The sequence below is a fragment of the Lycorma delicatula genome, chromosome 6 (genome assembly GCF_047948215.1).
Source record: "Lycorma delicatula isolate Av1 chromosome 6, ASM4794821v1, whole genome shotgun sequence".
In the NCBI taxonomy this organism is placed as follows: domain Eukaryota; kingdom Metazoa; phylum Arthropoda; class Insecta; order Hemiptera; family Fulgoridae; genus Lycorma; species Lycorma delicatula.
In genome coordinates this window covers 14524979-14549972 of record NC_134460.1, presented here as the reverse complement: position 1 = coordinate 14549972, position 24994 = coordinate 14524979, and the positions used below count along the sequence as shown (strand labels likewise).

Genomic DNA, 24994 nt, shown 5'->3' with positions numbered 1-24994 from the left:
AAAGTCAAATAAAATCAAAATCACAATTTTTGACAATTGAAAATTGTTTTGAAGTTTTGAAAATCAGACCAAAATTTTAACTGACCTTTTTTATAATTATAATCTTTTTAGGTTCCTAGATATTCAAGATACAGAACGCTTATAAAAAACATGCATTCTATTATTTTTTTTCATTAAACCAATCATATCATCTTTATTCTACTGTTTTATACAATCAAATAACATATTTTCTAAACTTAATAGCCACCAAGGCTTTCATTTGAACAACAATCCAATGTAATGAGTATAACTTATATGTATAATATACCCATTAAAATAGACCATTAGTAGTTTTTAGACCATGTTGTACATTTTTTCTAGATTCAAAAATATTGTTTTTAGTTATTTAGTATTGTAACTATTATTACAATAGGTTTTGATCAAATACCTTATGACTAAGTTATATAAAATAACTTTATCTATTTCCAATATAAGTATTGTAATAAAAATTATATCTTTCATTATGCTCATTAGAAAAAGGGTAAACATATCCTATCATTCTAGCATACCAATGTCATTTTTGGTCTACTGATCCTCTGGTAGTTACTTCTTACCCTAAATTTTTATTTATGCTGTTCATACATGAAAAACTTAGGAAAAACACTTATAATACACATATGTAATTTTATATTCCTTTTCATATTAAATAATAAATAAATGTTTAATTGTAATCATAGAAGTTTTGACTTCTTACACAAATTAATTATAATATAAAACTGAATTAAGATTATCTCACATTCCTAAATTTGTTGTCAGATAAAATAGATTCTCTCTAAAATACCTAATTTTTTTTCAAGTTTTTCCAATTTTAATGCTGAATACTTTATGTGTGTGTGTGTGTGTGTGTGTGTGTGTATATATATAAATTTTACTGAAATTATTCTTGGATGAAGGATGCTTGGAACAAAAAAACCTCATCAAAAAATAAACTTAGATTTTAACGTGCAGATAACAATGTTTTTGGTCTACATTTTGAATCACTCTGTATCTACTGAAAAGTTAATGAGAATGAACGCATAAACATCTGAGATACAAGACACAACCATCAGAATTAATTTCTCTGAAAGTAATGGTGTTCATTGTAAAGCTATGTCAGAGATAGATGAAATTACATAAGTGGGTTAAATGCATTTTAGTGGGCTTGTCATGTTGATAAACAGTATTATATTTATTTTACAAAAACAAGTATTCCACTTCTTTCATTTTCAAAGTGTGAAAAACAGAATGTTTTTGTTCGTAAGCACGCACATATCATTTATATAAGATTTGTATCTCATGTCAGGTACATAAATAATCTATACATCAGGTAATGATAGCATATCAGGTATAAATTTACCATATCAGTTATAGCACTAACAGAAAAGATAGATGCAGAAAATTGATAAAGGTTATAGAAAAAATAAACACAATAATTACATTACCTAGAGTGGTAGCACCAAGAAGATCTTTTGCTTGACTAAATAAAACTGGATCTTGCATGAGTGGTAAGGGTTGATCAGGTGTATACCATGCAACTGAATGTGACGAACCACAGGCAACCCTATTCACTTGTATTTCACCAAAACCATGAACTGGTCCAGGTCTACGATTTACAAGTGTGGTACCATTTCCTTGTTGTCCATGATCATTATCACCCCAACCATAAACCTGAAAAACATAAAAATCAATTTAAAGTAAAACCAATTTTTCAGTAATTTACAAAAAAACTTTTTCAATACAATTTTTAAAATTAGGAGTACAAGCCAATTTTTAATATCAGTCCTGCAGCTAAATAAAGGTTGCTCAAATATTAAAACTGATATATACCTCATCTGTACACAGTATCTCACAAATATGTTATTAATTTCATGATATGTTCTCAATGTAAAAGCAAGGAAGAAAGTTGACATACACTTTTATGGAATAATGCTGTTTAAAGTTAAGACTACAGAAAATTTTCATCCTGTTTTTTTTTCATAATGATAAAATGAGATTGTTATGAAATTCTTGGGATACAAATTATCAGATAAAATGGTGATAATATATTTGTTTTGAATGGAAAAAAATTGGTTCCCAGAACTGCATCTCCATTAACTCTGAAATTGCTGTAAAGCCCCAAAAACACTTTTTTGGATTCAATTTTTTTCTGTTAAATTGCCAGTAAGCAAAGAAAATTAATAACAATATTTGTAGAGAATCTTAGAAAATTGTTTAAGTAAACTTAACTAAAAGCAAATAAAAGTTTAAGAAATCAGATTTACTTAGAACAGAACAGATAAAAATAAAAAAAATCTTTTCAATATTGCAATAATAAGCATTATATCAACAAAATAACTTCTCTAAATAAAAACAAATGAAAAATTAAACAACAAACCAGTTTTATAGCACAGTTCACAGTTTTTACAATTAATTAAATTATTTCAAAATTGCTTATTTTATTAGATTGTAATATTAACAGGTGATCAATAATTGGGTTTTGTACATTGCATTAGATAATTTTATAAGCTTACACATAAGTAAATAAAATATAATGTGTGTGTGTGTATATATATATATATATATATAGGAAGATTCAGGACTTTCAGATCCCCGGTGAGATGAGGTCATGATGAAATTTTTATCACACTATATACGGGTTAAATTTGATGGTTTCTTATGCTTTTGAACTGAAAAATTGAATAAAACAGTTCCCAGAACTATAAATCCCATAATTTTCACGATATCGAATGTAAAATGGAAACATTTTTTAATGAAAAATGGATTATATTTGTAAAGATCTTTATTACTTCTGAATTTATACCCATTTTCACCTACTTTTATCGGTCCTATGATTTTTCTCAAGATTTTCCTGTTTTTTTTTTATTATTTCACATGATTTCAACTATAGATGTATTGTGATAAGTTACACATCTTCTAGTTTGATTATTGTATTGCAATGGCTGGTTTTTGGCTTTAATTGAGATGTTCTTTTTGTTGTAAATATCTTTTGTTAGTTTGTCAATTTTTGTAATACTTGTTTGATTGGCTTCTGTATCTAAACATTGATTTACTGTTTTTTTTTATTAAATCCATTGATTTGGATTATTTATCCCAGATATTTAAATTTATTAGCTTTGTAGATTTTTCTACATTTTATAATTAGAGACTTGAGAGGAATTTTTGATGTACCATGAATTCCATCTTTTTGACGATTTTTAGCTCCACTTTCTCTGCGATTTCTTTTGGGCAGTTTAGTTATTTTGCTGCCATTTCAAGATTCTTCAGGAAAATTGCAATATAGGAAAAGAAATATAAGCAGATAATTCCAATACTATTCAATTTTGAATCCAGCTTTATATGTATATTTCTTACTTTAAAATTAATTGCTTTGTTTTTTTAAAAGAAAACCTGTATTTCTATTAAATAAAATGAATTTTAAATACAATTTTTTTCTACATTTAACAAACTACATTTTATATTCTATTTCTGATCCTTTTCCTTGATCTATTCTAATAAATAATAAATCTTTAATATGACTTATGTGATCAACATAATTATAATAATGAACATTATTTATAAACACTATTACAGATGAATTTATCACTAATCAAAAGAAAATATCCCAACAATGAAAAATTTTTTATGCACTTCATACAGTAATAACACATTTTTATTTTTAATTATTAACAATTAATGAATAACAATTATAATTGTTATTGATTATAATAATCCATCATAATTACATTAATATTTTAACTAAATCATCAACAATTTGTCACACCTATTTAACCACATTAAAAGCTGTTCATCGTGATCCTGTTTAAACAAATTATGATTTTCATGATTATTCTTGACATCACCAATTCTTGGAGCAACTGCTGATATTTTCTTTTGGACCTGAAAAAAAAGATATTAAAATATACAAGTTTAAAAAAAATAAATAAATAATTAATCTTACATACATTTACAAATACACAATTTTAAAAAAAACCCAGAAAAAACCCCTATGTACATAGCTAATCAAAGGCTTCTTTTTATTTCTGCTACAATGTATTGAATTTGCAAAACATTGAACCCTATATAATTTCAATCTCTAGATTTTACTTAGTTTGCTTCATAACTTAAAATCTGACTCACAAATTTTAAAAAGTACAAAGTGTTCGAGAAGTAGCTATACACCTGTCATGCACTAGTATAACAATATAAAACATTAACTTACTTTACAGTAGTTGTTGAAAATGGTCACCATGAACATCCCAGACATACTTGCAAGCGTTTCTTCTTGTTCTGGAAGACTTTCAAAAGTTGTTGACCTTGGTGAAATCATGAATAGCATTTTGAAATTCTCAAAGGCTATGGGGATTTTATTTTTAAACATTACGTTTTGCATAACCTCAAAAATAAAAATCTGGTGAGCTTAAGTTTGAGAATAAGGCGGCCATAAGGCCTTACAAATGATTCTATTTCTGAAAACCTCTTGCAGTAATTTCATGGACTGCCTTGGCTGTATGCTCAGTCGCACTGTCTTGTTTAATCTGAGCATTAACTTTGTCCTTGGTTAGCTCTCCCACAACTGATGAATGACTTCACAATAATGAACTGTATTGCTTCCATGAAGAATATTGGGTTACCTATTCTTTTTTCAGATACTACAATCTGCTCCTCAATCTTTTGGTCATGTAAATTCAAGAACCACATGAAACCATTTACCCAAATTTAATTCTCTTTCCAAAGACTGTGGCAGATAAACTTTAAACCGCTTTTAATTTATATAGGATGAGACTGAGCTTCTTATGAACTACCTCGTGTGCAGTTGCAACACTAATAGATTTTGTAGGGCCGACTTTCTCAAACGACTCGTTGGGACTACATTGCATAGCAGCTAGGTCTTGAAGTTTTTCTTTGAGTATTGATAGTCTGCTACTTCACCCAATCAGTCCTTTACCGATCCTGTCTCCTAAAATTTCTTGATTAGTGTTCTTACACTATGACAATTAGAAACTAGTGTACCTGGAAATCTAAAGGAAAACTGGTCTTTCATTATCTATGTGTACCCACTATGCTCATGGAAGACTTATTCAATGAGAAATAATCACTGTTCTAAAGTTAATAACATTTTTATGATCACACAATGTACAACAAAGAACCAGACATACTTCTCATCTCAAGGTTGGCATCCTGTCCCGCATAAGCAAAGCACACAACACAGGATTACCAACCTCTTAAAAAAAAACTACTTACAGGGACATGGAATACAATCCCTCATGATACAATAGTGTTTATATAGGTGTATAGCTACTTTTCAAAGGGACTATATTAATGATTACCATGATAACTCAGCAAAATCATAAAATATTCTCACGGAAAGAAATGTTTATTTTATCTATGCCAATGAATTAAATTTTTTACTAACTTGTAAACAGCTACATTTTGACATGATATGCATTTTCATTTTCCTTCATTTATTTTATCATAACGCATACAAATGAACATATGTATTAATATGTTTATTACACTGTACACAATAATAATAAACAAATCTCTGGAAGAGATCTGACAGTATTTAAGATTCAGCTGGATAGTTAAAACTCCATACAATTCAGGTAATAACAAGGATCAGGTAATAACAAGGATTATCAGATGGCTATTTAAAAAATAATCAAATCAATATTCTGCAGGATTTAGATGAGCCAGTCAATAAAATATTGCTGTTCAGTAAGTCACAGCCTGAGTATCTTAAGATGTCTCTTGACCTTGCAAGAGGTGGATGATAGAACACTGTCAAAAGGTAAGCAATTCACAGGTGACGATAGACTTAAGAATGCTGTAAATCAGTGGATAAATGGACTAACGACAGAAAAACACGATAAGGGTATGTTGAAGCTAGTTTATTGCTATAATAAATGTCTTAATTCATGTGGTGATTATATACAAAAGTAGTGTAAGATATGTAGTCTAAGAGAAATAAAGAATATTTATTAAGTTTGCAGATTAGATTTTTTTAATAAAGAAATGGTCTTTACTTTAGAGATAAGCTTGAGGTATTTTCTTTTGTTAGTTGTTTTGTAGTTTCTCTGTGGGCATAGTATCTTCCTTACCTTTCATTCTTTTTCCTTATTCTTCCTTCTTCCTTTTTGAAAGAAATTGAAAGAGATGATATTTTTCAGAGGTGAATTATTATTATAAACATATAAATACAATTAAATAATATTGAAAAATGAAATATTTAATTAATGTGCATTAGAACAAAACAGTACGATTTGATCATCCTATGAAAATTTATCATCTAACAATAACAAGAAATTTCATGCTACAGGCATCAGAAGTAATCATTACCATTAATGAAACATCTAACTATGCAATTCACAATGTTTCGTTTACTTGAGAAGCACAGTGCAAGTTTTATCTGCATTTAAAATTAAATAATTGTATTATTTAAGGTTCTTTAAAAAAAAATCACAATGTCTTTCAAAAAGGAAGGAAAGGTCCATGGATAAGGGAAATTTTAATCATCAACTTAAATTGTAATTAAAGTTTTTAAATGTAGCTTTTTCTAAACAATGGGCTTATAGTCTGATCTCAGTAACTTACCCTGCTCACAGGTTGCTAGAATATGTTATATGACTGATTAATAAATCAGATTAAAAATTTATTTATTTATGAATATGGACTAGACCTAAATGTTATATACACTGTTTCAATGCAATGAATGTAATATTAATTATCTACATTCAGGATCCATTTAAGAGAAAACTTTAAATCTCTTTTTAGTCTAATTATTCCATTAGATCCAGCGATGTAGAATTACTAACAGAAATAAATAGACTGATGGATATTTAATTTTAGAATTCATTTTCAGTTAATCACCTGAGATTTAAATTAAAATGTAAGACAGATTCACTATTCTTCTTTACATCAAAAAAACAAATACATGCAAATGATTCTTTTGATGTTAGGTTAGACAGTCCATTTGTTTATAATACACTCTATTTAATGATATAATGAAATAGCTCATTAACTAAAACAATAAAATTAAATCTAAGCATTCCATTTGTTATAAATCTGAACACTATAACATATAGAAAATATAATTCATAGCTGACCTTTGACTAATAAAATTTAATAATTTTTTTTAAAAACAAATCACTATCAGTGATGTTGGTCAGTATGATTTATATAAGATGATTGAATGAATAATTAAATTCTTTCCTTTGTACCACTGATTAACTATTTAAAAGAGAAAAGTTGGCTGACGGAGTGATCAGTTGAATGAAAAATGGTTAAGAAAGAGACTACTGTAGTGTATTATAATGTAGAAGGCAGGTCTTCTTCATAATACATTCTTGAACTAAAAAAGTCATAAAAAATGAAATTTTCATAACAGTGAATTTTTTTTCCTAAAAGTTAAGTAAACAACAAAATACCCAATACAGTAAGCCAAAGAATTAAACACATTTTGACCACAGATTCAACTTTTTGAATAAAACTTTCCTTTAACACATTTTAATTTTAACTTTAAGTGGTTTTTCATGTTACACATGGTACGAGAGGTTATCTCTAAAGTAAAGACCGTTTCATTGTAAAAAAATCTCAAAAATTCTTTCAATCTCTCAAACAATCGGAAGGAGCTAAGTCTGGCCTATGTGGTGGGTGATTGTAAATTTCCCACCCAATGTTCTCAGTAAATCACATGTCGGACCCGCAAAATGTGGACATGCATTATTGTGCAGCAGGACGATGCCATCGGTCAGCTGCCCAGATCACTGATTTTGAATGGTGTGCTATAACTTAGGTACAGTTTCGCAGTAAGCTTCTGCATTTATAGTCATTCCACATGGCATAAAATCAATCAGCAGTATGCCAAACTGATCCCAAAAGACTGTGACTATCAGTTTGTGTCCAAATGGCTGTGGCTTGACCTTTGTTGGTTTGGTTGGTGATTGAGGATGATGTCATTCACTTGACTGCCATTTTCACTCTGGCATGTAATACAAAACGCATGTTTCATTGCCAGTAACAATTAAATTAAGCAACTCATAACCTTTTTCTGTGTAGTGCATCAAAAATTCTGAAGCAGATCCCGTTCAGATTTTTTTGTGATGTTCCGTTAATATGTTCGGCACCCAACATGCACAAACCTTTCTGAAACCTAAATGATCATGAGCTATGCGACCAATAACAGCTCTTAAAACACCAGGAAAAAGAAGGACCAGGTCAGTAATCATTGCAATGATCTTTTCTGATTTCATCATCGACGCGTTTCAACAAGTCCGCTGTGATTATCAAGGGCCTCCCCGAATGTTCCTCATCATGCACATTAATTCTGTTATTTCTAAACCGTTTACACCATTTTCAGACATTTCATTCATTCATTAGATTTATCACCATACACAGCAACCAACTGTCATGAATTTCAGCCGGCTTTATATTTTGACGGTTCAAAAACATATGACTCCACGTATTTCACAGTCTGCGGCAATATCGATTTTGCTTTTATTTTATAATGTAATAACTCAAACATAATCAAAGATACTACAACATGACAATTTACAGAAACATTGCAGTGTGTACATTACTAGCATGGCCATGAACAATACAGGTTCACCAAAAAGGAGAGAAATTTCCCAGCAATCTTTACTTTAGAGATATCCCTCGTAAATAAATACATGAAGACAATAAAGACTGACAACCTCCTGATAAAAAGCTGCACAACGTAAATAATTTTTATACCCACCTAAAATAAAAAAACTAAGAATTTTTTTAATAATAACCAGTAATATGTATTGTACCTCAGCACAAAATGTAGCTGGAAGTTGAGTTCGATGAATTTACGCTGCTGCAACTCTCATAGCTAAACAGTAGCGTTGAAACCAAGACCATTTGTGCCGGTCAGCACAATATGATGTAGCATCCACATTCAGATCACAAGCAAGTGCTACCAATGCCTAAAAGTATATAACACATATTTTATAAATTTAATCAATAGAAAGTTTAATATTTATAGAAGTACAACATTTTTTACTTCCTTGTACAGTAAAGGAAATATTGTGATTTTGAAAAATTTTGGTTTTCAGACTTCAATAGAAATATCCATTTTGACCATCCCTGAATCCATTTGAGTAGTTTTGGCATGATGTCTGTACGTATAAATGTATCTTACATAACTCAAAAACAATTAGCCGTAGGATATTCAAATTTTGTTATTTGTAACTATTATAATATCTAGTTGTGCACCTCCTCTTGACTGGACCAAAAGTGTTCAAAATAGCCCAAAATCCAAACAATTTGGATTTTTGACTTTTTCTTAACTGTAGCAATAAGCCATCACTGAGAGCTTTTCAATGATATAGTGGTACTTATTTTTATTGGTTCCCAAGTTATTGCCAAATAAAATTTTAATTAATGAAATATTTAGATCTTACAAGAGGAAGGCACGTCGGTCCAAATTCGTCTATCTCCTTTTTTTTAACTTTTTTAAATTTAAATGTATTGATTTATTACTAATTATTAACCTCATATTGTAAAAAGATTAAGAAACACATTGTAAAAAATGTGTATATGTAATTTTATAGCTGTACAAAGAAGTCATGTGGTATCCACATGAGATCTTTTTAATATTTATATAACATGTTTACCTTAAAAAAAGGACTGTGTATAAGATGTTTTCCACCCTTGACAGCAGGATCTTCATATTCATACTGACGTAATAATGCTTGAGGTAAACTACGTAATAAATTTGCTAAAGATGAATCAACTCGATCTGTTTGAAGAAATGCAGGTATATCAAGAAGTTTCCCAAGTGGTGAACACATCAACTCTCTTAATTTTTCCAAACACCACATTCGTTCCGCAGCACCTGAGAAATAAATGATAAACTCATTAATTGTTATCAAATCAGCAATTAGGGATAGACAGATTGGGAAGTTTGAGGAGAGTCTTGGCCTCAATCTTAATGTTATTTGGCTGAAAACATAAAACGTTTAAAAAGGTAAACAAAAAATAAAACTTTTTCATCTCTTACAATTTTAAGTTTTGGAATCAAATTATTAAAAAAAACAATTACCAATAACTTGCTAACACTCAATTTGGCAATGACTTTAAAAACTCTAAATTAAAAAAAAATTCTAAAATTAAAAAGCATTTTTACTTTTTGATGCAGTTTTCTTCAGTTTTATTTTATGAAAAAAAGTATTTTACTTTTTTTCAGTTCTACCCAAATTACAGACACTCCTTTTTTTGGCAAAATCTCAGAAAAATATTCTTATCAATTAAGACATCGTATGTTATAATTATGAGGCTTTGTTTTTTCACCTTAATGTAACAAATTTCACTAATAAAGTGAAACAAATTCATATATATTTGTATGCAGTGCATTATTTCACTGTTGCAAAACTATCTTACCCCTCTTGAAATATTAATTACAGTCTTTATACAGCATTTCTATAAAAATAGAAAAAAGTTACTGCATTCCTGTAACTGATTTATAAAACTGAATTTTGAAGTTAAGCTGCTAATAAGTGTATAAGAACTAAGTATTTCATCCAGAAAAAGGGCAATCAAGTGATTTTTGGTTTGAAATGTAATAGATATTGAAGACAGATTTAAAAAAAATTGTTTATAATCTTTACTATGTTTATGAATGTATCACACTTTTTATGAAAGAGAGAAATCAATTTCAACTAAATTCAGATCTTCATGAGCATATCATGTTATCTTATGGATGCATATAATATGGTCATAAATTAAGTACTTTATACTCATTCAGAAATTGGTTGTATAAAACTGACTTATCAGTAAAGTAAGGTAATACTTATTTAAGTAAGAATCCATCATAAAAAATTTGTTTCTTAAAAATGTTTTTGCAGGGAAAACCCTCTACATTTCCTTGAATGGCATTGAGTGTTTAATAATAAGTGTTTAATATGGCATTAAGTGTTTAATATTAAGATGAAAAAATGTAATAATCTAATTCACCAACCCTTAATATTCAGAAGTATGTCAAGAGCATTTTTAAATAAAAAATGTACAAATTAAAACTTAATCATCTAATTAAAAATTTTTTTATACTATTTATTTTGTACTGACTAGACTACATCATGTTTCTTTAGTGTATAATTGTAAATTTATACAAAATAAATACAGTAAATTTATTATGCTATATTATATTTTAAATCAATCTAACAGTGTTCTACATTGTGCACTTACAATTTATGAATAATAATAATAATAATATTATTATTATTAACATTCTTACTTAAAATAAGCAATCCAATGAAGATAGAATTAATTAAAAACATGTAAAAAACCAGACCCTATTTTTCAGCAACATTGTAGATAAAACTTGATTTGAAAAATGCTATGCCATTCAGAACAACAATTCAAAAACTATGTCACGGGAATTTTGATAGAAGTAAATGAGAATTTGGAATCATTAAATCTTTAATTTGAAAGTTTTTCACTCTTGGAAGCAGCAGTGATAGAGACTTATAAACATTATTTTAAAATGAAACTAATAAAATTTTTAAATGTAGGAGGTAATTTTTTTACGTCAGTCATGGAAAAAAAATTTTTTTTAACTTTTTAGTGACACAAGGAAACTATCTCTGAACCTCTTCAGTAACTGGGGACATTGTTCTCATCCTGGAATATACAGATGTTATTACTGATGTTATTTTTTCCCTAATCAAGCAGATATATCTTTAATGTGCAATTTAAAACTGTTTTATAACTGAATTGTGTCTGTTTATTTAGTACATTATTATTATTGTGCGCTTTTGTGTATTGATGCATTTTATAGTGATCAAATTTATTACCTCAATTATTAAAGAGAAGGGCAATGCAGGATGTAATGCAAATGAATTTGGTGAATATGAAAAAGTCTCAAAAATAGCAACAGAACAAATAATAGACTTCATGAAGAGGAAAAAAAGGTCACAAATTATGGAATGATGACTGAAAAAAATTGAAGCCATAAGAAAATACAAGAACAGGAAGGGTGAAAAAGGTAAGAGGCTCTACAGAAAAATTAATGAATTAAGAAAGGTAACATAAAAAGTAAAGGACAATATGAACAAATATAAAAAAGAAAGCAATAACAGCAACATAGGATAAGTGGTGGAAAAATATAGGCACTAAAGAATTATACATAGAGTTGGCAAAGAGTTATACAAAGAAGGAGCATACTTAAAATAAAACCAAATGATCTTCCCATAGAAGATACATTTTGAAGTGGAAGAGAGGCTGAAGTAGAAGTAATCTAAACAAGCTATACAAGCAACAAAAGATATGAAGAATAAAATAGCTAAAGGAAGAGATGAGCTGCGAACAGAACTGATTAAATATCTTAATGATAAGATATTATTAGCACTTGTGAAAATATACAATACAATACACAACAGTAAGGTAATGACAGAAGACTTTTCATGACAGAAGAACAATCATGATTACAATCAAAAAAATGGTGTACTAAAATATCAAGATTACAAAATAATTAATTAAATTTCATGTTCAGTAAAACCTCTATCTATCCTGTATTCTGAACATTCAAACTTCTGTATTCTGAACAAAAGTTTGAATAAAAAAAAAAGAGGACTTAGCTACAGGAAAAAGAATAAAGATTTAGGAAAGGAGAAAGGAAAAGGAATAGAATCAGATAATAAGCATTATCGGTGAGAAACATTTATTATATAGAAAGAGATAAAGAAATAAGTGTAATTAATGGAAATATTAAGTAGTCAAAGAGTGGACTGGAGAAAAACAGAAGATTAATTAAAAAATTGTACCTGAATTAGAAAATGGCTATGAAAATAAACAATGCTCAAGCCAAATGGTTTGATCTTAGAACCTTGTCCTATCGCCAACATTATTTAATATGAATTATTGAATATGTATCAAAAATGTTCTAAAAGAAGATGAAGGAATCTGTGTATGAGTAAAGTGACAAAGTTGTACTAGGTTTACAGATGATGTAGTGGTTATTTTAGAATATAAAGCACAAAATATTCAACAGGCGACAAAAAAATTAGTAGACCTTTTGATAGAATGTAGCATGAAAATAGACTATAAGAAAACTAATGTATCGATAGAAGAGATTAAGGCAATAAGTAAAGAAGACAATAAGTAATTCTGCACAAAATAAGTTTAATTTGATACCTATCAAATAAGAAGAAGATACCAAATTAAACCTACAGTTACCAAATTAAGAGAAGGTTGCATAATGATATGAGACACATAAGAGAAAAAGAAGGGCTGAAGGTATAGAAGAAATGTGGATGCAGATGAGATTGTAAAAGATTAAATGAATAAAGTGAAAAAACAAGAAGTAGTGAACAGAATTAACGATAATAGCTTAATTAAAACAACTCAGATTAGGAAAGCTAACTGGCTGAGATGTGCCTTGACAGAAAGGACTGATTAAAACATTGCTAGAAGGATAAGTAGAAAATATAAATAAAAAGTGGTCGGAGAAGAGTAAAACTTATAGACAATCTGAAAGAAAACAATATTATCAGGATCATAAAAGTTTATGATCCTGGTGGTGAGATAGACATGGTGCAAGGGATCTCCTTCAGGGTTGGTGATGTTACTGGAAATAGAGAACCAATAGAAAGACCATCAATTTATGCGATTCTCTTTTATTTTAAATATAAAATTTAAAGTACATAAGTAACATTTCTCATTTCACTTGCACTAAAGGAAACTGCAGTTTTGTATTTTCTGTAATAATACATAAAATTCATTCATTAACATCTGCAATTACGAGGTCTGTTCAAAAAATACGTAGACTAATGTCATAAAACAAAATGTACATTATTTAGAACCCTTGTCTGGATCCCCTTCAAAGTACTCTCCTCCACTCCTCCCCGATGCATACACTTTCCCAATCGTGTTTCCACTATTGGAAACAGTCCTGGAATGCTTCTTTTGTGATGTTCTTCAGTTCCTTCATCGCATTTGCCTCAATCTTGAGAATTGTCTCAAATCTTCTTCCTTTCAAAGATATTTGAGTTTGGGGAACAAGAAGGAGTCACAAGGAGTGAGGTCAGGTGAGTAGGGTGGATGGTGAAGAACAGTGATCGAGTTTGGCCAAAAACTCATGAGTTCTGAGGGCTGAATGGGCTGGAGCGTTGTCGTGATGAAAAAACCAGTCACCACTCTTCCACATTTCTGGCCTTTTCTACCGAATAGCATCCCGCAGATATTTCAGAACTTCAATGTAGTAAGTCTGGTTCACTGTGAAGCCTTGGTGGGAGGTACTCGTGGTAGACTACGCCCTGAGCATGAAAAAAAACTGTCAACATCACCTTCACATTGGAATGAACTTAGCAAGCTTTTTTTGGTCTGGGAGATGTTTCACCCACCCACTGGGACGATTGAACCTTTGTTTCAATATCATAACCGTGTACACCCAAGATTCATCACCAAGAACTTTTCATCTTCGCCTGAATGTTCAAGCAATTCTTGACAAGCCTGGACACAATGGGCTTTTTGGTCATCCGACATCAGGCGTGGAACAAATTTCGCAGCAAAGTGGTGCATCTTCAATTTTTTGGTCAAAATCTCGTAACATGATCCAACTGATATCCCACACTTTTCAGCAAGCTCTCTGATGGTCAGACGTCGATTTGCTTGAACCAGGGTGTTGATTTTGTCTATGTGTGAGTCGTCAGTTGATGTGGAAGGACGTTCAGGATGCTCATTGTCTTCAATCGACTGAAGACCATCTTCAACAATGTCCATACCACTTAAAACATGTCGCACGCTTCATAGCAATATTGCCGTAAGATGTCTTGAGCATATCAAAAGTTTCACTTGCAGACTTTCCGAGTTTAACACAAAATTTCACAGCAACTCTTTGCTCGTTCAAGTCACTCATTCTAACACCTGCCAAACAAAAAAAACTGTGTTGTAATCAGCTGATCTGTACGAACAAGGCGACGCAAAGTATATTTGACTGGAATCAACTGGACTCGAACAATTCAAACAGTCTACATATTTCTTGAACAGACCTCATATATTCAGTAATTAGAATTTAAAATGACTTTGAAAATCTGATGTTGGATCTCTAGTTTCCAGAAAAATACTATCCAAATTTAATTTATGCATTACTTCTTAAAGAGAAAACAAACACTTAAAAAATTAAGGAAAATTTATTTTAATTCTCAAGGGAAACTTTATTAATTATTGAAAACTCCATCATTCACTATTTTTTCTAGTATAGTTTTATAATATCCTCTTTTATCCATCAATAGTTTAGTTCAACATTAAAATTAATCAGTCTATAATATAATTTTTGAACATTGTTTAAAATGGTTAATGAAATCTAGATGAACATGCTAAACATTCTTTGTACTTTTTTTTTTTAATAAAAAATACTTAGATGTTTCAAATATATAAAAGAAATTTGTTCTTTTTCTTGTCAACGCTTATTGTAACAAGTACAGAATGTATAAACTGGCATATCTAATACTAGTTCAAGCCTTCTCCCACTACATCAGTCACTCACCTTAATAATGTCCAAATAAGAAGTGCTTACAGTCCTGCACACACTATTATTAAAAAAATGGAGTCAAGCATTCTGAAATTTTAAAACAGACTTCAAGCATAACTTAGAAAAGATTTTTTTATTACAGGCAGCTGTATGACTGAACAAAATCATTTTATGATATAAGAATTTATGAAATTAACATATGATTAGCGATTTTGAGTTATTAAAATCATGAAATAACAAAAATGTACAGCAGAAGCGAATAAAAATCTAAGTGTTTAATTGAGAAAGAGATTATTTCGAATGCAACATGTGATGGAACTTGTTTGTGTCTACCATTTAAAACTTGAATCAAGGAGAGCAAATTTACGATGGAAACATAGTGACTCTTCTACCAAGAAAAGCAAAAATCTTTCAGCAGGCATGACCATGACCATGGATACTGTACTCTGGGATTCAAAGAGGATTACTTACATGGACTTCATTACCATTGAAGAAACATCAATGTCAAATCCGCAGGTCAATGTTTGTCTTTATATTGCTGATGTATGTGTAAGAATGGTCAGTCTGAACAACTCTCAAATGAGACTATCTGTCACACTCACAATATTGATTTGGTATCTATCATTTATTTTGATCACTGAAGGAATTTTTAAGAAGGCAAAAAACTTCACACTAAAGAAAAAGTCATTAAGCTGCAAGCAGCTGGCTTGAGAATCAATCTGAAGATTTCTTTGAGAATCACATAATAATGAAACAAGTGTATTGCACACTTACAAGGTGCAGGGAACAGATTTTGATTATGATGCAAACAAGATGTATAGAAACAAATTCCTGTTTGTATTTGAACTATCCTAATAGGCCAAATACAATCATAAATACAAAATAAAAAATTAAATTTATATAATATGAAGAACTTTTGTGATGCTTTGAGAAAGTACTTTAAATATAGATAAATAAAAACTATTACAGATCAATTAATAATACCTCTTTTGTAATTCAATGCAAGTGATTAACTGGGTTTCAAGCTCATAGCTGCTAGATTGTTTATATAAGAAAATAAATACAAATATTCTGACAATATGAAGAAACAAAATTATAGAGTTGATCAGGAAGACAGCTGATATAAAAACATACTTACCAAGAGAGCTTAATTGTGCACAAGCAGCTAATGCAGCTGCCAATCTTGTAACTAAATTTCTATGAGGAGCAAGAGGTAAGCATGGCTCTAAGAGACACATTACTAATTCCACTGACGGCTGTGACAAAACATCACGATCAGAACCCTGTTGACCGTTTTGTGACATTATTGGATAAACAGTAAAACGCCAACCCCAACCATTGACTGAACCATCTGATGTAAATTTCCATTTTAATTCATCTCCTGTAGAAATATCAACATCAAAATAAATACAAATCAGAATTTAAAAATTGAAAAAAAAAACAATTTCGCTGCAGGTAATTAAATTATCTCTTAATTGAAAATTAATTTTGACACTGCTATTCCAATTCTTATAATAATAATAATTAATCCTTTAACAATCAGTAGTTCTTCAAATGAATTAAAGTTAATACAAATAATAATTAATTAAAATTCTGAAATAAGATTTCCATTGTAAATTATGATTTACTATAACTGTCAATCCATCTTGTAAATGGATGTGATACTTATTTAAATTTTTATTTTGAATTGGTAGGTTTCTCAATCCTTCCCTAGCTGCATACCATTTTAAAAAGCAGATATTAACCACTCTCTTAAAATATTTCATTTTTTAAATTTACAATATAATTTAAAATACTGATATAATTTTACAAGTATAAATATATTTTTTGCATTCAGAAAAAAAGAGTATTTTAGCAATTTACCTTATACATAAGAGAAATATAATAAAGAGAATAAAAATTAAATTACCCGGTATAAGAAGAGGTGCTGACCAGTCACTCCACTCTCGGCCACATTTAACAGCAACCGTTTTACCAGCAGAATCCATTATAGTTAAAGGATTATGCCTCCTTTCTGTTGAACATTGACGGTCAAATTCAACTCTCAACATTTCAGCACCTAAATGAATAAAAATTTACTACAGTATGAAGACTCGATAACTTAGTAAATATAAGTTTGTGATTTACCAAAATAAATTTGTTACTTATTTCAATGTGTTATCAGTTCAGATGAATAAGTTTTTATACTTAAAACATAAATAAGATTTCTTCTGTTCTTCAGAATCTTTTCTTACAGATGTATTGTTTGAAACCTATTACTGATATTACTTAACAGCCTCTCTCAGCTAACTCTTGTTGTTAAACAGGAATTATGAAGTAATGGAATTAGTTATTTTTCTGACTCATTTCCTGTAAGCAGTTGTTATAATATGTCCTTGGAGTCAGTCTCCATTTTTCTTTTGATTGTTGTATGATTAAAGTTGAAAAAGGTTAAGACTACGTGATGTTTTTAATCTAATATCCAGTTTAATAGATAGAGATGAAAAAAAATTAATTTTTTATATGATTACATGTAGATAAAGATATTTAACACCACAAAAACTTTTGAATAACATAATTTTTCATAGTACGAATTCAGAATTATAATAAAATAATAAAATTTTAAAAATATTAAATAAAAATGTTTTTAATACCTTGTATTTTTACATGTCCGTTAAGTGAAACATCATCAATATATGGATGACTGCTCTCTGAACAACAGGCTGAGGAGCACAATGAAGGCTACAATTATTATTTATAGCCACATCTTCTAACTCTGTTACACATAATTCAAGCAACATACATGCTACACTGTTGTATTCTCTGGCCATTCCTACACAAAGAAAAATAAAGAAATAAAATTTTAAAGAACCACGAAAAAACTGTATTAATGCTTTTTGGAGTTTTATGATTAAAATGATGTAGTATAATTCATCATTATGAAATTAGTTAATTGAATTATTAACATTTGCAAGTAAGAGTTTTTAAACAACAAAACAATCTACAAAAATGTATAAATGTACAATGTATAAACTATGATTATTGTATGAAAACATTCAACAAAATACTGCATTCATGTTAAATATGAGAAACTTACTGATTTTTACAGAAAAGCTCTAAAAGAATAGAGCAAAATAAAGACAGCATAGATTTTTCAAGAATGGTGGACAATACAAACAACAATAAGTAATTGTAAAGGGGGGAGGGTCTAGATATAAGAAAAACATAACAAAAAAATAAGTAGATAATGTTTAAAATAATATGTAAACATGAAGGTAACTGGGTAATATTGAATAAATGTCTCTCACCAAAAAATAACAGCTCCTAAAATGTTATAAAATTCAAACAGAAGCTGAGATTTTCAAAATTTAAACAGCTTGTCGATATCAGTCATATAAACTTCTAACATATTGATAATATTGTGTGCTAGTTTAAATTTTCACGTGATGCATAGCAAATACGGTCAAGGAAAATGCTACGTGGCATTTAGAACAACACACATGAAGAATCAATGTATTTGATGTAAAAATAAATAACTAAACAAATTCATTTTTACAAGCACATATTTAATGTTCATAAATTTACATATAAATTTTAAGGTAAACAAAAACGCAAGAAAATAGTTGATAAGCAAATTCTATAAGATACTATTATAGGAATAACAAAATGAATATAACAATAGTAATGTGTTCTCACCAACAAGTACATTTGTTATAGTTTCTTTAGCGTTATCACCAGCTCGACCAGCAACAGCCAGTTTCAGCAAATCGACCATCATCCTTGCATCATTAAGACCTAACAATGAAGTAAAGTCATCTAATGTTGCCACTGGAGGAGCACTAGCTTCAGCAAGACCTAATACCTACAAAAAGTAAAACAAATTAAAAATATATCAGTTACTAAATGCCAAATGAAATTACTGGGCGCAACATATTAAAATTTTGTTTATTAATACATTATTCACCAAAAAGATAAATAATCATGAAAAAACTGACTCACCTGTGGATTGCACTTCATTGTAGCAGCAATAACACTCATTGCACTAGCAGACATTTTTGATGCCCTAGATGAAACACTGGCTGAACTAGAAAGAGATGGAAAAGCAGCTAATGGACTGTCATTTTCCTCAGGTGTTGATTTTGTACTCTAAGAAAAATAAGAATTGTTAAGGTAAATGATGGGTATTTGATTATTTTAAATATATACAATTATTAATATTAATCAATTACAGATTTTTATATGTCATGTACATAGAAAACAATTCAAAGTTAATAAATTTGAATTTAAAAAAATTTTAAATGAATAAATAAAGATTATAAAATGTTTACTACCATTTGGAGTTTGTATAAACTTATTATAAATAACTTAATTAAAGTTATTCATATCATGTGTTGCCTTGTACCCCTTAAAATACTGTAATATTTCCCCAGAAACCTTCAACCCCTAATTATTTTTAATTCAGTAAGATATATTGCTCTCTTTTTCTTATAAAGTAACTATATTCTATTCTTTTGTCATCAATAGATAATCAATCACCTTTAACTTTACGTTTACCTTTCTTAACTACTTTAATGGATCAAACATTTGGGGTCAATTCTTGCACACATTGCTTGTTAATTCTAACTTGCTGTTAAATGATAATTCAAAGAGCTTAAAATTGGCTGATATAGAGAATAATTAATTTAACAGCAAACTGCTACTTTTTTGGAGCCAAACTAACAGGTTTAAATTTCTCTGTTAATTTTTTTATAAAACAATATTTACTTAGTACACTGAGGCAACTTTAGCCAAGGTGCCAGTACATTTTCATTGGACCCACCGCTATAAATATTTAATAAATTAATTAAAATAGGCATATAATTTGAGAAATCTCCATTGAAAACGCTGATAATTTTTTAATATGTTAAACTTTCCAAAGATTCACAGCAGAAGTCAATTACAGATGCTCCTCTTAAGATAACTGCCTGAACTGCTCATAAAATCCCCAACATTCTACCATTTAAATTACTAATTTAAATGCTTCCAAAGTTCAATTACCTTTTTGCCTTTATTATTAGTAATTGTGTCTCTTTGAGTACAATCTACTGAACTATTATTAGCATTAATCATAGACTGTAATTTCTGGGACTCACTGGATAGGTGAGTCTCAGGAATTACAGATTAGTTAGTCTCAGATCAAATGATACGATATATCATTTGAATCTCTAACTACAATATAATTACCCATGTTACTCTGAGTTAAATCTATTGTCACTCTGATAAATCTATTAGTATGTAATCAGTCACCATCACTTAATTGTAATTTCTGATCCATTAATTAAATACATAGGAACAACAAAAGATTTTTGCTTATCTTTACAAATTTGTAATATTCTTTTAGATTTTAACCATAAAAAATTTAGCATAAGTTTTTCTTTAACCTAATAACTGGCCATTTCCCACCTAAAAAAAAGTGATTTTCTAAAAAATATACCCATGACAGTATACAGGATCAAAAACACTATGACTTCATCAACTGTGAATGTTTTCAAACATATAAAACAATTGTATCTTCTTAAAAAAAACACACATTAAGACTTATCTCATTAAAAAAACCTGCCACACAGTAAGCTAACATACTTTAATTCATAATACTCATTCTTATCATGGCTGATTGTCCCACAACACTCTCCTTCCCACACTTTCTTTTCTTTGGTTTGCATTTATCTTCATCATAATCCTCAATATTTCAATGCAGTGTCTAATTTTTCCCTCAACTTCTACATTGTCCTGACCTCCAGTTCACAAATCCCACTCTATCCCACTTAAAAGTCAGGGTATGAGGATAAACAAAAAGAAGAAAAAATGTATGGTATTAGATAAAAAGAGAAAAGGATTGAGATTAAGATAGGAAATCAAGATTTAGAACAGGTGAAGAAGAAATTTCAGTACTTATTCAGTACTATTAAGTACTTAACTGATGATCTGACTTGCACAGTAAAAATTAAACAAGAATATCAAGAAGTAAACTGGCATTCAATAAGAAGGGAAGATTGCTGTCAGAAATGTTAAACTTAATGTTAAGGAAGAAATTAATGAAATGTTTTATTTATAATGTGATGGTGTATGGAGCTGTAATGTGAACAGTGAAAAACACAGACAGAAAACGTTTGAGACTTCTGAGATGTGGGTGTGGTGCAGGAATGATAAATATATCAGGTGATATTTATATAACAAATGTAAAAGATATTAACAAACAAATGAACATGTAACAAATGAAAAGATATTAAGGAGAACTGGAGAGAACAGAAAAACACTAAATGAGATTGAATATAAGAAAAGAAACTGGCCTGGACATTGTATGAGAAGGTTTATTAGTGGATGCCATAGAAGGCTTGGAAGGAAAGGAAGAGATTTCAAATGATAGATGGGGTTATGGAAAAGGGAAAATATGCGGAAAAAAAGAGGTTAGCAAAGGATAGAACAAGGTGGAAAACAGCAGCCATGACAGGACCTGCCCTAATGGCAGAACACTATTAATGAATGGTGAACTGACAAAGGTCCTATATCATACCAAAGTAGGAAAATGCTCAATGAAAAATGTTAACTTAAATATGGAGTAAAAAGTACAAGTGAAGTAGCAGCTGTGAGATAAGAATAGAAATAAATGATGGTGATATTAGGAGCAGAGTTCAATGAAAAATGAAAGGAAATCCACATTTTGATTACTTGATAATGAACATTTCCCCCTTCACTACAATCTTCTTTGCCCCTTGCCAATAAAATAGCAGCTATTATTTGGAGTATAACTGAAGAAAAATTTCTACATTAAATGTTAGTTGTTCCACCTAATAAGAAAAACTTTACCACAAAATTTCATTAAAAAAGTTGTTATACAAATAAATTGTACCTGCCAGATAATCTATTTCTTATCTTAACAGTCTTTCAATCCAATCACAATCCTGTTTTGTATCTTTTTTGTCTGTTATTTCTTCTTGGAGTCAGATATGCCTAAATTATGAACCAGCCCTAAGGTAAAATCAAGGTTTATTCATCCCTGCACATCTTCGACTCTGCATGCCATCTTCTCCTTTCATTCTACAGCATAGTCTCAATGATTTATTGCGCGTAAGCATGCTGAATTCTCTTGGGTATGCTTCCTTGTGCTGCAAAAACCTGTAGCATTTGAAGAATGAGTGTTCAATGGTGCTCTCCCTTCCACAATAACCACACTCAGTGTTAAGTTACAATGCCTGTCTACACAGGTATGCTTTGAAGCAATCATGACCGGTCAGGTACAAAGTCATCTTGTGCTGTAGTTCCCCTTGCTTGTGGTCCAGCTATCTCAGGAGGTTTGGAATGAGTCTATGGCTCCATCTATCCTTCATTAACTGATCCTCCTGTCCTGTCACTTGTGAACAAGTGATGCCTCCATCTCTGCCTTACTTAACCCTGGTACATTGACTCTCTCTTCTGAAAAGCAGATCCAGAGATACAAGTCTTGCCAGTGCACCTGCTGCTTCACCCAAGATGTCCTGTGCCATAGCATAATTGAAGAGAGACAGTCTTGAGAACTTGATTAAGAATTGCCTGGGCCTCCCTTTTTCCAGCATGATAAATCAGACTGGTACTCCATGACCTATGTGAAGGCAAAATTTGATTTGTATTTTACTGATGCAAATGTCTGTCGAGGCATTTACATTGGTGGCATCCAGACTGAGGCCTGGCTGATGATTGTGAGATGTAATCAGTTAGAGGGTCTAAAAATGACTTCCGGTAAAGCCCCTCAGGGCTTGGAAAGGAGGGAGTGGTGTGGAGACCGGTAATGTCATTAAGTGGGTGTCTTTCCCCTATGGGGTTGAGATGGTGCTCCATACAAGACTTTTGAGAGCACCAACAGGGCAAAACCCTCCTTTTTGATATGCAAGAACTCTCAATGTTGGTCGTTATCTGACCAATGGCTGTTGCTGTTTTTTTGTCTTCTTTGACACCCAGGTCAAGTGCCTCAGAAATGTGATGTTTTTGTTATCCATGCCCCTAGGTACTTCACTGCAGGAAAAGAATGGACTTCTAAGCCTTTGACCCTAAACAACGTTCAGATGAGCGTCATTAGTCTGAGCTGCAACAACTTGAGTCTTCTCAAGCGAAACCTGCAGCCTGATATCTCACAGGAGCAAGACAATCCTATTTATCACCTCGTTCCCACTGTCTAACTCCTCTCATTCCGACTTGGCCAAAGCTAAGTCAGCAAACCCAGTCAGGGCTGTCTCTTCAGAAAGCATGATGGAGAAGAATTTGTCATAAGTGACGTTCTGTAATGTAGGGTCTAACATAAGTCCTGTGGAACACTGCAACTCATCCTGATTTGCACCTCTTCCTTGGTGGAACTTTCATCAACCGTTCAAAGAGGTAACACTGTGCTGCTACATATTGGAAACATAATTCTTGTCAGGTTGAAAAAACACACGCCAATTTTTTATATTATATTTATTATCAGTATAATTAAGATACAGAAAGGAAAATAAACTTAAATAACAATTAATTGATTTAATTATAACTTACAATAGCTGCAACAGCTGCTTCAGCTTCTGATGCAGGCGCTTCACCTCCCCCATGAGCAATTTCAGATGTCTGCATCTGCATTGTCATAGTTAACGTTGTTTCAGGTGTTTCTGCAAGTTCATTTGCGGTAAAAATTAATATAGAAGTAAAATAACAACGGTAAATCACTTTTGTTAATTAATTATCACGGTAGAATATGATTTTATAATCTAAAAACTGAAAAACCTACAAAAATATTATCAGATATACATACCTTTCAAAATAACTGAAGAATTAGTTTCAATTTTAGATTTACTAGCCAATGCAGCAACAACAGTATCACGAGCACATAAAACCCTTAAACCATTCAGTATATGTTGTAATGCGCTTTGTTTCGCAACATTAGAATTGAAGGAAAGAATTACATGTGCTAATGAATCCCTAGCAACAGTAGTTCCTAAAACACTTGGTTCTTTAGTCTGTGTTGATTCACCTAAACCTAAAAATAAAAAAATTTATCAGTTAGTTAAATTTACAAACTTTAACCAGATCAACAGATTTTTCATCAGATCAGCTCTAATAACAGATCAATAAATTAACTAATTGAAATCACAAGTGACTCATTTGGTTTCATTTGAAAACCAAATGAAAGTCAAATAAAATCAAAATCACAATTTTTGACAATTGAAAATTGTTTTGAAGTTTTGAAAATCAGATCAAACCAAATGAAACCAAAATTTTAACTGACCTTTTTTATAATTATAATCTTTTTAGGTTCCTAGATATTCAAGATACAGAAAGCTTATAAAAAACATGCATTCTATTACTTTTTTTTCATTAAACCAATCATATCATCTTTATTCTACTGTTTTATACAATCAAATAACATATTTTCTAAACTTAATAGCCACCAAGGCTTTCATTTGAACAACAATCCAATGTAATGAGTATAACTTATATGTATAATATACCCATTAAAATAGACCATTAGTAGTTTTTAGACCATGT

General features: G+C 30.3%; 2 protein-coding genes across 3 annotated transcripts in view; both read right to left on the bottom strand.

Moving 5' to 3' along the window:
- The window catches only part of LOC142326568 (E3 ubiquitin-protein ligase HERC2-like), a 57906-nt gene extending 55084 nt beyond the window's left edge, over positions 1–2822 (bottom strand). Inside the window, exons 1-2 of the mRNA XM_075369148.1 lie at positions 2805–2822; positions 1461–1686 (exon numbers count right to left, since the gene is read on the bottom strand). Of these exons, the coding sequence (XP_075225263.1) occupies positions 1461–1686; positions 2805–2822 (244 nt within the window). The remainder of the gene's footprint in view (positions 1–1460; positions 1687–2804) is intronic.
- A 993-nt stretch (positions 2823–3815) lies between these two features.
- On the bottom strand, positions 3816–24122 carry LOC142326488 (E3 ubiquitin-protein ligase HERC2-like). Of its 2 annotated transcripts, XM_075369067.1 has the most exons (8): positions 24008–24122; positions 19466–19612; positions 19163–19328; positions 17397–17546; positions 16626–16868; positions 9633–9853; positions 8787–8942; positions 3816–3894 (listed from the first exon to the last, which is right to left on the bottom strand). In XM_075369067.1, exons 1-7 carry the CDS (start codon positions 24092–24094, stop codon positions 8826–8828), a joined length of 1131 nt encoding a protein of 376 aa, XP_075225182.1. In that variant the 5' UTR covers positions 24095–24122; the 3' UTR covers positions 3816–3894; positions 8787–8825. The 2 variants fall into 2 exon arrangements, with proteins under 2 accessions (XP_075225182.1, XP_075225183.1); XM_075369068.1 differs by lacking the exon at positions 3816–3894 and having other exon boundaries at positions 8781–8942.
- Between the last annotated feature and the right edge of the window lie 872 nt (positions 24123–24994).